Raw genomic sequence first — 18010 nt, forward strand, 5'->3', positions numbered from 1 at the left:
GAGTACAGTTCATTTCCTGTAATCAGACTTTGGGCTAATTTAAAGCGCCTTAGGCCTTCAAGAGGCCCCAAAGGGCTTCTCAAGCCCCACATGGCTATTACATTCCTTCTCCGTACACGAGGGCACTTGAGGATAGGAGACTCCGAAGCCTTCTCAAGAAAATGTCATGAAATGGCTTACTTTCAGCTGATTAACTCTGTCATCTCAGACTTAGACTGAGGTGCAAGGGAAATGGAGAGAGGCAGTGGGCATGCGAACCTGAACCTGAAGGTCTCTAGTGTAATCCCTTGCTGAAATTCTTCAATGTGGTGTTTTGGAGATGAGTTTTGCTAATAAATGTTCCAGTATTTGCTGTTTCCCGAGGTGTCTTCTGTTTTTAGCTAGTAAAATTGTTTTGTGAGCAGCAGCTTGTTACAGAACATGCTCCATGCCATGTAGCAACTGCTTCATTAAGAGACAGCCCTTGTACTGAGAGATTTCAAGATATTGTTAGAATTGGCTTGAGAATCCAGGGTGGGGATATGTGTGTTATCAGATCGAACCACTGAAGTATTATTAGCTTGCTCAGATGATTAAAATGGAGATTTGTTTTATTTGCCAATCTAACTTTTTTGTAGATCTGGACAATTCAGAGAAAAATGAAAAACTAAAATTCAGCATCATTGTGCGGCTTCCCCCGGTAATCCTGAATTATGTTTTATTCTCTCCATAACCCTTGGTATGAGTCTCCTTCAGTTTCTTCCTGCAAAGGGAGCATTCATTTGTTTTGGGCTAAAGTCAATTGAACTGCTTCACTCTTCAGTCCTTTCCAAGAACTCCCATCCTTCTCCACCCCTGCCGCACTGACAAAGTGCTTGTTCCTCTGGCTTTGTACTGCCTGGCACAGCCTGCCTGAAACATTTAGCCATTTTCTCCTCTTAGGAAACCACACTAATATTTATATCTGTGAGTCTGAGGGGAGGGAGAGGGGAAGCATGTGCTTTTGGCATTTAAACTGATAAGAAATTTAAATACAGGTGAGGTCAGAAGGTTCTGGAACTGCATTTCCTCTCACTGCCGTTTCTACCACAGCAGGAAAACATTCCCAGGTTGAAGGAAGAATGAGAAACATGAGAGAAAGGGTTAGCCAGGCACTCCTTGTTTTTTACGGGGGATATTAGCTCTCAGAGTCAGAAATACTATGAAAATATGAAATTCCACAGCAAGGTCTTCAGCGCCTCAGACTCGGCAAACTTCGTGACCCTGCGAGCCCAGGGCCAGCTCTCTGCTCTGTTTACATACCTTGAACACTTGTTTCTCTGGCACAATCCTCCCACGAAGGGATGTCCGCTGCCTTCTGGACTTCATCTTTTTCCTTTGTAACACCTTCTCCTCCTCACGGCTTACTGAAGCAAAGGCAAGGATAGAAAACAAAGCATATTTTCCATGGCTAGGTCTCTCTGGGGAAAGTCTCTGAACATTTAGTTTGATCTCTACATTGGATTTTTTCTTTCGTTCCTTTTTTTGCCTCAAACTTTCAGGGAATTAAAATTTTCTGGGCAAACATTGGCGAGAACATGCCCCTTCCTGTAAAGACCTCACTTAGAGTTTGCAGGTACCCTATTTTGAAGAGTGGCAGATGAACTCCATTTCAAAAGAATTTGGCAACATCAGTGAATAAATGACTCTCTTCGGGGTTGAATTTAAGGGAGTATTTATTCAAAATTCAGAGGCACACCTCATAGGAGAGGGCTTTCTTCAAGGGTCATTAACCATAAAGGGCCTCTCCTGTAGACTAACCAGCTACTTGGAAGTAATCCTTCTTAAATTATAGGTAGCTATAAGGTACGTGTACTTGTATATTTTTGCATTTTTATTGATGTTATTGACTTAATTTCTTTAGAGAAGTTTTAAGTTCACAGGAAAATTACGTGCAAGGTCCAGAGAGTCCCCGTCCAGCCCACTGCCTCCATACATGCAGAGCGTCCCCTATGACCAACATCCCCCACCACCACGGTCCCTGTGTTCCCACTGATGAACTTGCACTGACGTATCACCATCACCCTAAGTCCATAGTTAACAGTGTTGTTCATTCTGTGCATCTGGACAGACATATAATACAATGGGTCCATCATTATGGTATCACACAGAGTAGTTTCAATGCCCTAAAAATCCCATGCTCCATATTTTTCGATTTGCCTAAGCTTATTGGTCAGAAGATCTGTCGCCTTTGGGATCATCCTATGAGTTCTAACATCATTTCCCGGAACCACGTGAGGGTACTGCTGCTGAACTATAAGAAACAGGTGAGTGTGCGAGTGAGCATGGCCCCACTAAGTGTAGTTGGATCCTATCAGCCCGTTTCAGTGTGTCTGCAGAGACAGCAACTGTAGTTCTTTGCCCTCTTTTTAAAGTTCGTGCTTGTTTTGGGAAATCAGCTAATAGCAGACGTGGTTTTCCTTGTAGCCCCGGAGTTCTATGATTGACAAATCGCCAGGCAGTGTGGAGTTCCTGCCCCTGAACTACTTCATTGAAATACTCGCAGATATAGAATCTTCCAATCCAGGTAACATCACTCACCTGCCCTCGGGCTTTCCTGCTTTTTCTCTTGACACGGCTGTCCCAGTTCACTTGTGTGGACCCCTTTCTTTCTGGACTACCCCTTGCTTCTAAGTAGTCCTGCTGCAGCTGGTTTTAATTAGTAGCATACAATTTCATTCCCAGAGTAAATTACCAAAAGAATTTGGTTTTAAAAGGGTTTAAGAGGTTTCAAAACCCATTCGGTTGGTGCGAATGACCTTTCTTGGGGCCTGAGGTAGAATGAATTTTAAGAACACATTTTCAGAGTAATGTGTTTTACTAAAATATAAAATAATTACGATTTCAATGAGCCACAGGCACAATGTGATTCTAGAAATTCCATGGCTACGTAGTAACTCTTTTCCCTTACTTTTCCAGCTCTGTTAGCTTTTGAAGGACATGACAATGTGGATGCAAAGTTTGTGGAGGAAGCAGCTCTAAAACACACCACGATGCTCTTAGGCTTATAAAAAAGAACATGCCATTGTATCTGCTTCCGATGTTTCAGTCTTGCTCATTAGCTTGACTTCCGTCAAAAGAGTCCTTTACCAATACTTACAATTGGTAACCCAAATCAGAATACATTGTTAAGCCATCTGAATTTCAGTCTGGTACTCATTCAGGCAGAACTAAACTACTAAAAGCAGATAAGCCATCAAGTGGACAGGGGTGACAGAATGGTCTGAGAAGCATGACATGTCGTAAGGGCTGACTTACTGGCTTATCTTCCTAGTGGCTTATCTTCCTAATGACTTCATAGGCCCAAAGCGACTTTGTACTCACTTTTGCACTCTGAAATAAAATATGCTTTAAAATATGTAGGGGACAGTGCTTAGAAGAACAAAAACTAGATGTGTCACTGAAGATAACACTTGAGAAACAGAAAAATTCGTTACGGAAGGACTGTATTTGGAAAGAGGATACTTTTCAAAGAACTGAACAGGGAACTGGGGACTTGGACTGGGTCAAATCTGGCTATGTCCAGTAATGGGTAATTTGTCCCATACAGCAGTGTGTACATAACGGCCTGAAGAGTAGGATTTGTCTTTGTGATGGAACTGTGCTGTAATATGTTAAAGTTTTTTTTGTATTTATAAAAATTTGATTTAGTAATATCTTGACATTAAAAAAAAAAATAAAAAACACTGAAGGTTTTGGCCTCTCATTTTTTGAACATAGTCCTTTTTATGCCAGCCAGGAATCATGAGCCCACAAGCATGTTCTGTCTCTGAGGCCCCCAAGGACACCTAACTAGTTCTCCCCCTTTTCTTTTTTCTTCCCCGTCTCTTTTATAGTGCTTCATTCTGACCCATAATGGTGGTCGCTTGCCTGACTCAGCCCGTGCCCTTTGCTTTTCTCTCTTCACAGTTTCTCACAGGGAACTTGGCGGAATTGTCATGATTCTGAATATCACTAGGTAGTACAGTCATTCAACCTCTCTTCCAAAAAGCATACTTGTGTCCCCAAAACTGCCCTCTCCTACAGAATTTCCCTTTTTGGTCAAATATGTAGTTGTCATAGAGGCTCAAAATATCAGAGCCCTGTCAGCATGTTAGACTCTCTTCTCTTGAGAAGATAATGATCTTTTTTTTTTCACCTATTTTTTTTCTTCTATTTTTCACCCCCTACCCTTTCATACTTGTGTTGTTATGCTGTCTTTCTGAAGTCCCTGTCGTCCAACTTATATTGAAACTGGTCCTGTCGCTCTTCTGCTCACAGCCATTTGCTACAGGATAAGACCCAAACTCCTCCACATGCAGGACTTCCTAAATCCCAGCCTGACACGGTTCCCCCAACATGAACATGCTGTTCCAGCCAGGGCAGTTCGCTGGGCCTTGAACAGCTTTTGTCTTCTTACTTCCAAGCCTGGCTCAGGCTATTTCCCCCATCTGGAAGTCCCTCCCCACTTACTGAAATCTTATATATGTTTAAGGGCAGATAAACTGGTCCATCAGTCTGTGACTCCCCACCATGCCGGCACACGGTGGCCCCTTCTGTGTGCACCAGTATCACAGACTGTAATACTTAAACATTCATCCCTTTCTGTTAAAAAATTATATTTCCATTCTTACATCATTCCTATAGGTCTGTTTTTTGGATCTCTGCAACCCGAGAACTGTGTTAAAGTATGCAGTGTTTCTTTGTGTTAATCACACTGTTATTTATCATGGGCACTTTGCTTTTTAATAACTTTATAAAACAACCAACTTAGATTCAGGACTGACTTGGAGGCTGAGGATGAGATTAAATTTAATTTCCCTCCATTCTGGCAGGATGGGGGCTTGAAACAGATTTTGTTTCATTTAGAAAAAAAAAAAAAAAAGAAGAAGAAGGAATGTGGTATTTCTCACTTCCAGAATTGTGACACAAAATCCATACCTGACCCCAATATGAAATATGGCTTAAACATATTAATGAGGTAAAATCCGTTTTCAAATCCACTTGGGTATTTTCATACATGAGAAAATATAAAAACAGAATTAGGAAAACATACCTAGGTAAAATGCAATAAAATCAGAGTAACAAAGTAAGTGGAACTGGCCTCATTTTCCAACTGCTATATGCAAAGCTGTAAATGCTTTCATTGAAATTTTATAAAATCTGGAGTCAGAACTTAATCACAGGTTTATTTGTATATGATATTGTAAAAAAAATCTAGATTTATAAGAAAGATAAATTAGAGTATAACTATTTTTGCGGCAAAAGGACTCTTTACTTGTAAAAAGAATGACCATAATATTACTTTAAGAAGGACAATTTTCCTTATTGCTTTTTACTTGATTTACATTTACCAACATGAACTTCAAATGCAACTATTTAACAAAGTAAATTATAACTTCTGTGATACTTGGGATATTTTATTTTTCAAACAATAATTCTATCTTTCTTTTTCAAGTGAATGTATTAAACAGTATGTGCATTTTTCTTCTTTAATAAACAAAGACCACACTGCCAATTTCTGTACTGCACTGAAAATTTATTTTTCTTTTTTTAACTACATATTTCTGAAAGATAGTATATAAAGGAAAAAAAAGAAAAAAATACAGAAATATGCTTGGACATAACTGAAGGAAAATTCTCTGTAACATCACGTAAAATGTAGTTGCTGATGAGTGTGAAAGGAAGCCATGTTGTCCGTTGTTGGTTGATTGTGGACGCTATTTGTAATTTAGAGCTGCTATAGTGATACTTTCCAGCGGTGCATATGAGGAAGCCTGATTAAAGTGTCTCCTTTAGAAGCCCAGATTGGTTCACATGCTCAGATTTCAATTGGCTTTGTAACAGGTTTTCTTATGTGCCTCATATTGGCCCCCGGTTCACTGGGCTTGAAAGGAGCCAAGGCGCCATATGGTTTGGGCAAAGGAAGAGTGGCCTCTGCCTCTGGGATGTAGGCATTTGGACGTGGCTCTGCAGTTGTGTAAACACCATTGGGCAGCTGGCGGTTATCTGTTACCAAGAACTCCTGCAAAGAATGATTTTTCCTTTTTAGTCTCCTGAAAATTATACTGAAGTCACTTCATAGTTAGGGTCCAGCAGTCACAGCTGGGTCTGAGCAGCCTTAGGCTGTGCTGGTTGATATTTTCCCAAAGGGATAGGAGGGTATGAGGGTGGAGTCACTAAACACACACACACACACACACACACACACACACACACACACACACACTCGTCTCCTGGGAATGACCCATGTGGCTCAAGCATCATTCTGTTCTGGGGGTTTAGCGTTCATAAACTGGTTAGCGGGTCCTAAATTCCCTGTCTTCCAGCTTCAGTATCTTTCATCGAGCACTAATTATTTCCATGTTTTTGAAAAACGCTGGAGTACTCATTGGTGAGCAAATGTTACAAAGGAGGAACTAAGGAGTAAAGTAGAACCAGAGGAGAGATGTGGTCAGCAGTTTGCTTCGAACCTCAAGATGCCAGGATTCTGCCTGTGCTTCTGGAGAATAGAGGAAGTTCTTACGGTACTAAGAACTCTAAATAATGGAGACAGATAAATGACAGCTGGGACACCACAAGTAAAATCTGAATGCCCTAAAAAACAGTCTTGGGCACTGTGGGGTTTACAAATCTGACCCTATTTTCAGATACTCCTAGTACGTATTTGGAAGGCATGTGTTCCTGGGTTAGGGAGTGAATAATGATCCTTTGTGGGATATCTACTTGATAGTCTCTGAGTTGTAGGTCTCCAGGATGTAGTCTTCTTAGAAAGATGCCCAATTCCATTGTAAAAATATTAAAAGGTCACAGGAGTAGGCAAGACTTGGCACCCATCATGCAGGGACAGTCAGTGATAGACCTAGACTGAGGCCAGTGGCAGGAGAAGAAAGATGTGATCTTGAGGCCTAAGACACACACCAAGGGGCAGAGTCTGCAGAAGGCTGTGGCACCTGGAAGATGCTGAAGGCCTTGCAGTGTGCTGTAGGGGCCCCTGATAGCCAGACATGGGAGAATAAGGTATGGTCTGAGTAGGGGTACAAGGACAGAGACTAAAGACGTATGGATAAAACCGGAGCCAGCTGAGCCACCATCCTGCCAATGGCTGAATGCCACAGAGGCCATGTCGTAAGACTGTGGGGTGGGCCTTGGTGCTCAATCAGGGCTTTCTGGAGAGTATTATGGGACTCTGGACTATGATTTTGACTTGTCTACATCCTGTCTTAAGCAAAACTCCTTTCTAACAAGGTGTGTGGTAGAGTGGGAATTTTTCTTCTATTTTGGGAGGACTGAAATCCCTCAAAATGGCCCTTCCTGGCACTCTTTACCAATGCGACAAGGAAGCAAAGCTTACCCGAGATTTTTCAGCGATGGCCAAGGCATACATTTCTTCATCTCGAAGTACCTTCAACCATTCTCTCTCAATGTCTTTATTGAGTGGCAGACCCTTTTCTATCCTGGAATTGCAAGAGAAGATGAAGTCTTCTTTCTCTCTGACTTCCTTTTGGAGTTCAATGGCCAGAGCTTGTTTCATGGACAGCTCAGCAACTAAAGCCATCATTTGCTCCGTAGCATCTTTGATCTTTTTCCGGTAGCCGTTCATCTAGAATGAAAGTGCCCAAGGCTTAGACTACATACCTTCCATGAAGAGTTAAGAAAATGGCGGGTTGAGGGCTGTCTAGGATGGTGGGGGGCAACCTTCCCTGAAGGAAGGAGAGTTTAAGGGGGTATGCAGAGAAAAATAAGAATTAGAGATCTCGGAGATCGAGGCCAGTAACTTGGCTGTGTGAATAAGGACAGGATGGAGAAGAAACAGATCTGTTCATCTGGTTAATAGAGCTCGAAGTGCATAGCACTGAGGGAAATAGTCCCTTTATTTTTAAGAGGTGTTAAAGAGAGGGGGACAGGGTATTCTTGATGTCTAAGTTTCTGGCCTAAGTGGAACATAGACACCAAGCACAATTAAAACAATGTTGAGTGAATGAAATAATTAATTCTATTCTATTTTAATCCTCCAGGCCTTTGAACCAGGGTACACTGACATATGAATATGAGTTTCCAAAAACTACACCTGATCTTGAAACACTTTCTTCTCCTAGTAGAGTATACACTGGTCTATCTGTACATTTGTGTAGAGAAATGTTGCTGCCAGTGATTTATCTTTCTCTGAAAATTTAATGACTGATTATTATATATACATTGTCTCTTTAAAGGAATAAGGAAAATACATTTTTAAAATTGTTCTACACTGCAGTAATTTTTAGGAAACTAAAAGCTTCAATGGTGAGTCATTATCTTAAATTGCACTAATTCATCAGTTTTGGCATACTTGAATGTTGTGTGTATGTGGATGTAACTAGCCAACCTCCTTTTCTTCTCCAAAGAAGGATGGTGTTACTCTGGGCTTCTGAGCTGCTCTGTCTTCCATTGGGATTTCCCCCCACCCCTTTTATTTAGAAGGAGAGGCAGGGGGGATAGGGAGAGTATCTTAAACAGTCTCAGTGCCCAGCATGGAAATGGGGCTCAATCTCACAACCCTGAGATCGTGACCTGAGCCAAAAGTCAAGAGTTAGATGCGTAACCAACTTTTCCACCCAGGCACCCTGGGACTTCCCATTTTCTCTTCACTTGGGAGATCTGCAAGAGGAGTCCTAAGCTCCCTAGGAAAGGTGAGAGACTTGAGATATGCATTCTTGTTGATCTCCCACAAGGAATTAGGCCACTTCTCAACTATTGAATGCTTACAACTTAAACTGATTATCACACTGATTTCACAGATAAGGAAACTTATTTTTAAGATGGTTCATGCATCCTCCTCAAGGTCATTCACTTGTATTGGTAAATCACAGACCTGGAATCTGAACCATTCTACCTTCTAGTTCTGCCTACTACAAAGTTTTAAATGAGGGCAGGGGGAAGCCAGGGAGAGAGCCACAAAGGTGGGGAAAGGCAGGTGGGGTGGGGGAGATAAAGACGGGGCTGACTCCTAGGAATGAACCTACCCAGGTGGCAATCGCCACCATGTGCATTTCCCTAGCGTTACAGTTGACTTCCGGACAGACTCTGCCAACAGCTTCCACAAGCCAGCCCTCCCTGAAAACAGACTTACCCTAAAGAAAGGGAAATTCATTTGCAAAAGGAAGGGAGGCAACATTTAAAGAAACATCGAGCGTGCTAATTCAGGCAAAGTTCATGAGACTACACAAGTCTTAACATTTCTTATTTTCTGAAGTAAAGTTGTGAATTGCACACAAGCCCCGGGACTGAGGGACCAGCTGGCTGGCGGAAGTCCTCAGAGCAGTCCTGTAAAAGCCTAATAAAGACAGCAAAGGAGACCTGAGATTTACAGTGATTTTCTGTTTCTGTAGTGTGCCAGAACTGTTTCCAGGATGGAACCACTCATATGATAAACAATTTTCTTGAGTTTAGTGCACACTAGGCACTGGGGAAATTAAGGAGAATGAGGAGCAAGGGGCTCCTGAGTGGCTCAGTTTGGTAAGTGTCAGACTTGTGGTTTTGGCTCAGGTCATGATCTCAGAGTCATGTGATCAAGCCCAGAGTGGGGCTCTGCACTCAGCAGGGGGTCTGCTTGAGATTCTCTCACCTTCCCTCCACCTCTTCCTCTGTGCATGTGCGTGCACGCGCGCGTGCGTGTGCGCACGCACACAGACACACACACACTCTTTCTCTCTCTCTTTTTCTCAAATAAAATCTTTAGAAAAAGAAGAAGAAAAAGAATGAGGAACGGTCGCTGCCACCAGGAGCCCACCATCACGGGTGTGGGTGTTACCATGGTCTACTTTTTTACCTGTCTCCCGACACGAGGTGTGGACCCTTCCTCTTTGCTTCTGCCCTCACAGCCTCATGTGCTCACAAGGGGAGCACACAGCAGGTTCAATAACTATTGCTGACTCAAATCCCTCTGCTGCCACAGCAGGAGGCTCCTGGGGGCCAGAAGGCCAGGTGAGCGGGGGCCGGGGGGGGGGGTCCTCTCACTGCGAGGTGGTGCGAGGCCCTTCCTCCCCTGGATCACCAACCTCCTGCCTGCCAGCTGCCCCTCCCAGGGCCACTCGAGCAGGCCTAGCCTGACCAGGTAGCTTTGATTCCAGCAGTTCCCATATTTTAAATGTATGAAATTACGACTACTAGGCATGGGTGTCATGTGATTGCTGTTCTCTTGTAATAGTCCCTGTCTGTTCCTGGGTCCTGGCTGAGTTCTGCATTGCGGGTGTTTACATGTGGACTGCTGGATAAGTGAGGCCCTCTTAGTACAAGGAACTAGAAATGCTTTAACTTGGCACATGAAATATAAGAGTAGTAACTTATTTTGAATAGGTGCCCTGTTAAGTGAAACTTGTAAACTGTCATTGAAAAGCTTAAGTTTGGGTGTCGGGTGGCTCAGTGGGTTAAAGCCTCTGCCTTTGGCTCAGGTCATGATCTCAGTCCCGCTTTGGGTTCTCTGCTCATTGGAGAGCCTGCTTCCTCCTCTCTCTCTCTCTGCCTGCCTCTCTGCCTACTTGTGATCTCTGTCAAATAAACAAATAAAATCTTCAAAAAAAAAAAAAAAAGAAAGAAAGAAAGAAAAGCTTAAGTCTGGGGCGCCTAGGTGGCTCAGTCATTAAGCATCTGCCTTCGACTCGAGTCATGATCCCAGGGTCCTGCGATTGAGCCCTGCATTGGTCTCCCTGCTCAGCAGGGAGCCTGCTTTTCCCTCTCCCACTCTCTCTGCTTGTATTTCCTTTCTCGCTATCTCTCTCTCTGTCAAATAAATACATAAAATCTTTTTTTTTTTAAAAAAAGAGATTTTATTTATTTGACACACAGAGATCACAAGTAGGCAGCAAGAAAGGCAGAGAGAGAGGAGGAAGCAGGCTCCCCGCTGAGCAGAGAGCTGGATGTGGGGCTCGATCCCAGGACCCTGAGATCATGACCTGAGCCGAAGGCAGAGGCTTTAACCCACTAAGCAACCCAGGCACCCCAATAAATAAAATCTTTAAAAATAAAAGAAAAGAAAAGCTTAAGTTTGCCCAGTATAAAGTGAATATTCATTCAAGGAACAAGACTGAAAGCTACTTTGGATAATTTTCTAAGATTTATCTTTACATCTTCAATTCTACATCTTTATGTATCTCTCCAGTGCTGCTCTGGATAAATAACGGCAGTCTGTGGGAAATGAAAGGCCTGTAGGCAGAAGAGACAAGGGTCTCAGGCAGACCTTCTTGGCTAAGAGCAGCGTGTCCTGCTTGTAGGCCTGAGTTTTGCTGCAGAGCCTGTCAGTGAGCCGGGACACCTGTTCATAGATGAAGTCCTTTTCCAGTAACTTCTCCTCCTTCTTGGCCAGCTGTAGTTCCAGCTAGAGTTGAAAACAAATTCAATAAAAGGACAAAAAAGTCATGCATGTCAAAAATCTTTCTTAATTAGAGTACTATTTTTCCCCTTAATGAAGACACATTGCTTTTACACAATTGCAAGGTGGTTCTAGGAAAGTCCTTAGTGCTGGGCTAGGCCAAGACCTTCCTCGCTCCAACCCCCTCCAGACAGCCCTGGGAAGGCTTCCTCTCCATGGCAGAGGGTGGCCCTCTCAGCTCCACCCAGTTTCCATGTTGCCATTCCTCTGATACGTCCCCATCGGGAAGACAAATCAATGCACTAAAGATGCCAAAATTGTTCCTTTGGGCTATGAGACAAAAGTGGGCATCTTGAAACCACTCAGGTTTTCTTTCTTTCTGGCAAGCATTAGAAACAAGCTTAGCTTTTGTTACTGGATTACGATGAAAGGACTGTATTAGTGGCTAGAAGAGCGAGGGATGGGGGATAAATCTGTCGGCATCAGATGAAACAGTACCACAGACCACTGGGACACTGATCAACAAAGGGCTAGTAGACACTATTATAAGAAAGAATGCTTACTGCATCTAATTTTTTGATCATTTCTTCTTGGGTCATATCTTTCCCTGGAATGAAGCGGATTCTGCTCTCATCCTCAGGATTTATGAATTTTTTCTCCAGGTCTTTTATTCTGTCTGTACACTGAGAAAACTGTTAAACAAAGAAGGAAACGTTAACTTCAAAACTAACTGTATTGCTCAGTAAATTTTAAAACTATATAGCCCAGGGTCTTCAGAGTCTTTTGGAAGGATCCATGCAGGCAAAGGTGGAAGAGAACTCCTCTAAAATCCCATCAGCTGGGATCTGGGTTGAACAGTAAGTCTGCTCACCCATGGTACCGTGAAGGTGATGCTCTGTACCTGTTCTCTGAAACAAGGCAGTGAGTTCTGAGTCATCAGAGAAAGAGCTGATGACAACCAGTCCTTTGTGTCATACCTCTGGGATGCTGTGTGGTTGCACAGCTCAAAATATACAGAACTGACCTCTTCATTTTAGGTTGTTATAGAAGCCAAAGTAGACAATATACAAAGCAGACAACATACGAGACTCCAGCTTATAACCCTTTGTTGGCAATAGGTTTAATGGCTTCCCAAAGAATAAAGTTCTTAATTATTAGGTCAATACAGTGTATAGGTCTGTGAGGAAATAGCCTGAACTATTTTTTACCTTTTTTGCTAACTGCCTAATATAATGTTTCATATTTCAACGATATTTGTTGATTTAACGAGACTTTGAAGTAGATGAAGAAATAAGGCAGCTCCCAAGTAGGAGAGGCAGTCACACTTAGTTTCATTTTATGGGGAGAGATGTAGAACACTGTGAAAACCAAGAGTCATCATTTTCTTTTCTTTCTCTTTTTTAAGACTTTGTTTATTTGACAGAGAGTGTGAGAGAGCACAAGCAGGATGAGCAGCAGAGGGAGAGGGAGAAGCAAGCTCCCCGCTGAGCAGGGGGCCCAATGCGGGACTCCATCCCAGGACCCTGAGATCATGACCTGATCCGAGGGCAGACGCTTAACCTCCTGAGCCACCCAGGCTCCCCCAAGATTCATCATTTTCAACTTTTCTACTGAAAACCTGTAGAATCTTAAGCAAATCACTTATCTTCTCTAAACCTTAGTTGCCTTAGCTGTCAAATGGGAAGGTAAGGCCCAGTCCAAAGGGGCTGACTCACTAACTGAGAGCACACATCTCAGTACTTCACAACATGTCCCAGAGTGATACGGGTAAAATTTAATCTTTAATTCATGTATTTGCCTTCTCCTCACAAAAAGAATTTAAAATAGTAACATAAATAATTTATTTTTTTCCTTTTTCTCCCTCTCAACATTGCTTAATTGCCCTTAATATGGACTTAAAGTACATATATATATATAAACAGGCATAAATACATAATTATTCCATTTATTATTAACAGTGTTTAATGTTTCTGTTTATTAACTAGGAAATTAAATAAGGAACAAAAATACAGTGCTTGCTTATCAAATTAGTACCTTGATTGCTCTTATTTCCCCATGGGTCTCTGAGGAAAAACTGTTTACTTTTTTAAAGTTTTTATTTAAATTATGGTTGGTTAACACACACAATATTGGTTTCAGGTGTAGAATTTGGTGACTCACACTTACATACAACACCACTGCTCATCACAAGTCCCCTCCTTAATCCCCATGCTTACTTTTTTTAATACAAAATAGTGTTGTGTCCTAAAATAGTTCATGTGACTTCCAAGATCCCTAAAAAGGAGCTATTATTATAAGCACCGGGAAAATATGACTCACGATAATCCTTGGATTAGACTGTTAGACAATTAAAAACTGTTTCAAACAATTGAAAAAATACAAACCTTAAGGGAATTCTGGAAATGATGCAAAAAATGGGAAGACTTTGAAAAAACAAAAGCAAAAACAAACCAACCACAAAACACTGCAGCTGTGACAAATAACAGGATATGACAGGGATCCACCAGGGCAAGTCAGGGTACAAAAATGATTTGCCTAAGGCTCAAAATTTTACATCATGTCCTTCAAAGGGCCCATGTAATTTGTTCTGAGTAGACAAATAATTGTGGACTTTGAAGACTAATGGGAAACTTTCTATTCAACATTCTTAAGCTTAGAATTAACTCTGGCAGGACAGGTAATTGATGATAACACATAACCCACATGTCTCAATTCATAGGCAGTCAGAACGGAAAAGGCTCCTATCAGGCATAAAAGTTTAAATATATTTTCCTCTTGGGTCAACTGAATTTATATTTCACATCAGATAACTGGTTCCATATGATGAAATGCCAAGTACATATATTTTAAGAACAATGAATTTTATCCACTGTGTGGAAGTACCGATTTGTGATTAACAAGGCTTACACAGTAGACAGAGAATTCTTCTGTGGTGGATCTTACTGAATTTAAAGTCCTTTTGTTCTGCTGGGCATCTTGATAGTTTGGTATGAGCAAAGATGGCCCTGAGGCTGTGTTTTGGGAAGGAGCTGGAAGGAGACAAATTATTGTGTAAAATCATGACAAGTATGGAGTGCTTGGGGGCAGTCTTAGGAGGTAAGGCTGTGGAGAGAAAGGGTTGAGAGGTAGAAAGACAGGTCAGGGGAATAGAGCTGGATGAGGGTGCTGCACGGGCTAACGCACCTGGGGATGGTACCAGTGACGGGTGGTCCTGCAGATCTTTGCAAGGCATGGATGTCTGATACTGAATTTGCAGTTCCTCACATTTCTGTAATGTACACCTTCACGCTGTTGCCCCAAACCTTCACAGGTTCACAGACCAAGGTCTTGCGGGAATGGTTTTGTGTAGGTAGTCCAAGGAAGGAGCAAGTTCTGAATTCTGCACCAACCCAGCACAGAAGTGAGCCAGGTGGTGTGTGTGCTGATGAGGGGATCCCTCAAATAAACGGCTCACTAGTCGCAGGAGTCAGAGCCACTAGAATCTTGTGGGGGACACCTTGGAGGCTTGAGGGATGCCTTGGGGTGTTCCAGCCAATCCATCTACACTGGTTACACTTAGGGAGGAAGTGAATAGGAGAACTTAAGGCTAAAAAAACAAACACTGGAATCAGAACCTTGGCACATTTGTGCACAATGAATGATCCTATCACTGATACAGCATTCACACATTCAAATGGCCTAAAATATACAGTGGACCCATCATCCTGTTCCTCAAAGTCATGTGAATCCCCATGACATGATTAAAAGAAAACAACAACAACAAAACAAAACAGGACCCAAAACTGCCGCATGAGCTAATGAAAACCACTGATTTATAAACCTTGAAAAAGACTGGACAGATTGCTTCCAGATTTTTGATAATTTTAATAGTGATTATATCTTGGGAATAGAATTTTTTTTTAATTTTTGTGTTTTTTCACAACTCTATTAACCAAACATATTTTAATTTCATCATCCGAAAAAACCTGAAAACAAACCTGACATTTTAGAAAACATGATAGGTTAAAATTTGTTCCTGCTACATTGAGGCAGTGGGGAAAAGTGTAAGCCACAAATTTTTTAGTTTTTTTTCTTCTATTTTCATTAAAAAAATCCCAATTATTGCATGTGAAGAAGGCAGCTTTATATTCATTATTTAAGCATATAGTACATATTTATTTATTCATGTTTAAATTGCTTGGTTTTTAAAAAGACTGTGTTGGGGGATGCCTGGGTGACTCAGTGGGTTGAAGCCTCTGCCTTCAGCTCAGGTCATGATCCCAGGGTCTTGGGATTGAGCCCCCGCATCGGGCTCTCTGCTCAGCAGGGAGCCTGCTTCCCTTCCTCTCTCTCTCTGCCTGCCTCTCTGCCTACTCGTGATCTCTGTCTGTCAAATAAATAAATAAAATCTTAAAAAAAAAAAAAAAGACCATTTCAGGGTGCATGGGTGGCTCAGTCATTGAGCATCTGCCTTCAGCTCAGGTCATGATCCCAGGGTCCAGGGATCGAGTCATGCATTAAAGGGAAGCCTGCTTCTCCCTCTCTCTCTGCAGCTCCCCCTGTTTGTGTTCCTTCTCTTGCCATCTCTCTCACTCTGTCAAATAAAAAAATACAAATCTTTTTTAAAAAAATAAATAAATAAAAAGACCATGTCAGAGACCAGGCTATTAAATGACAGGGAAACTACAGGGATTAACACGGAGTCTAATTATATGCAACTGTCAATTAACAAACAACAATCTTGGCTTCAGAGGGCAGGAGATCCAAAAATGAGAGAGCAAAATCTTTCTGCAAGCATCAGAAGCATAGTTATGCCTATGGCACTGAAAGCCTGGATTCCCTAAATTTTGAGCTATGAGGAAGGTAGAGTTGAGATGTGGGAGGGTCTGAATTCCAAGGAAGGGAGAAAATGCTTCCGGGGGGGAAAAAAATCTGTAGCCTGGATGAGTGAGGCATAAATTCCACCCTGGAGCAGTGGATTTTTTATTATGTATTTATTTATTAGAGAGAGGGAGGGGGTGTGGAGAGGCAGAGGGAGAGAGAGAATCTCAAGCAGACTTTCCACTGAATGTGGAGCTCCACATGGGGCTCGAGCTCACAACCTTGAACATGACCTGAGCTGAAATCAAGAGTCCAACATTCAACTGACTGAGCCACCCAGATGCCCCAGAGCAGTGGCATTTTTATTTATTTATTTATTTATTTATTTATTTATTTAGCAGTGGTCTTTTTAAAGAGGACATCTAACTCATGAGTTTGTACAGATACCATGTGGGGCATGGCTTAATTTATTTGTAAGAACTTAATATGATCTTCAAACCAATAAAGGAGAGGGGGGAAATAAAGCAAATGGTCCCAGGAAGCATCTGATGAACGTTTTCCCCACCTGAATTTGGAGCACTGCTAAGTCGGCATCGAGGGCCCTCTTGGTTGGCAGTAATTTCTGGGTCACGTGAATCTCTCTCTGTTTCTCAGCAATCTTCAGTTTCAGGAACCGGATTTTTTCTTCCAGGACATGTATTTCAATTTCTCCATTTAGCTTCATCTTCTCTTGGATATTTACTTTTTCATAAAAGATGCACACTTCCTCTTCCCGTTCTATTAGCTGAACACCACTATGGTCAAAAGGAGAGGCAAAGGCTAAGAGGGTGTTGAGACCACTTTTTTTTTTACTAGTCACGGGGATTCTCTCTGGATCTGGGAACAAAATACACATCAACATTACATAATTCCAGAAGATAATAGAAATTTACTGTCGGCTTTCTAGTTAAACTCCATGCTTTCCATTTTCCTGGGGATAGGACAGGGAGGGCTGGTTGGCATCTCGACTCTGAGCTGATCATGCAGTTGGCTGGTCACAGTTATCTCTGCAAGTCTCGAAGGTTTTCCTAGGGTGGGAAAAAATGTCATTCCCCAGGCATGAGCAAAGTGATCCCATAATCTGATTTTCTGCAGGCCCTTCTTTTGGGGCAGACTTGCCAACCGAGGTCTGGCCAGAAGTCCCCAGGCAGGGGGCCAGGGAATGTGTCTCTGCAGTGATTCTATGTAAATTGCCAGGCCCATTAGGTTCTTTTAAAGTTGAATATTTTTGAAGCAAATTTCCCCATAAACAGGCAAAGTTCTGTTCTTTGTAATCATGCCAGGGGAAAGACCCCTCCATGTAAGGAAAATGTGGGAAAGAAACGAAGTAAGAATTTTCCAATTCTAGCCCTTACAGGTCTGACCAGGGCCTGGGAACACACTGCATAAATTATTTGTTTTATGCCGGGAGCCAAATAAGAGGACTTTTTTTTTTTTTTCTTTTTATCCCAGAGAAAACACCTGCCAGTAGTTTGAGGAAGTACTGTTCTTCACACCCTGAAGTTCTTCCCACACTCTGCATACCCACTATCCCAGAGTTCATCTTTAGTTACTTTTTATCTCTTTCTCTCTCTCCTCCCCTAAAACATGTGCATACACAGTTGCATTTGTTCACCCTAAACTCTACATTTCATCTCATTTGCCATTTTTTAAAATTTTAATTTTAATTTTTTTTATTTTTTAATTTTTTATAAACATATATTTTTATCCCCAGGGGTACAGATCTGTGAATCACCAGGTTTACACACTTCACAGCACTCACCAAAGCACATACCCTCCCCAATGTCCATAATCCCACCCCCTTCTCCCAAACCCCCTCCCCCCAGC

The 18010-nt window shown here is 42.0% G+C and overlaps 2 protein-coding genes across 7 annotated transcripts in view; one reads left to right on the forward strand and one right to left on the reverse strand.

Annotated features, from left to right (window-relative positions):
• The window catches only part of GSAP (gamma-secretase activating protein), an 83597-nt gene extending 79873 nt beyond the window's left edge, over positions 1-3724 (forward strand). For 3 of the 6 annotated variants that reach the window (XM_059396977.1, XM_059396974.1, XM_059396975.1), the window contains 4 exons: positions 618-679; positions 2184-2285; positions 2446-2545; positions 2938-3724. In XM_059396977.1, coding sequence (XP_059252960.1) covers positions 618-679; positions 2184-2285; positions 2446-2545; positions 2938-3029 — 356 coding nt within the window. In that variant the 3' untranslated portion in view covers positions 3030-3724. Of the gene's footprint in view, positions 1-617; positions 680-2183; positions 2286-2445; positions 2546-2937 lie in introns of those variants that run through there. The other 3 variants (XM_059396976.1, XR_009403859.1, XM_059396978.1) reach the window with 3 other exon arrangements.
• A 54-nt stretch (positions 3725-3778) lies between these two features.
• Positions 3779-18010, reverse strand: part of CCDC146 (coiled-coil domain containing 146) — a 126333-nt gene continuing 112101 nt past the window's right edge. The window contains exons 8-12 of the mRNA XM_059397570.1: positions 16710-16938; positions 11908-12036; positions 11213-11350; positions 7352-7600; positions 3779-6022 (exon numbers count right to left, since the gene is read on the reverse strand). Of these exons, the coding sequence (XP_059253553.1) occupies positions 5819-6022; positions 7352-7600; positions 11213-11350; positions 11908-12036; positions 16710-16938 (949 nt within the window). The 3' untranslated portion in view covers positions 3779-5818. The remainder of the gene's footprint in view (positions 6023-7351; positions 7601-11212; positions 11351-11907; positions 12037-16709; positions 16939-18010) is intronic.

Source organism: Mustela nigripes, chromosome 4, assembly GCF_022355385.1.
Source record: "Mustela nigripes isolate SB6536 chromosome 4, MUSNIG.SB6536, whole genome shotgun sequence".
Lineage (NCBI taxonomy): Eukaryota > Metazoa > Chordata > Mammalia > Carnivora > Mustelidae > Mustela > Mustela nigripes.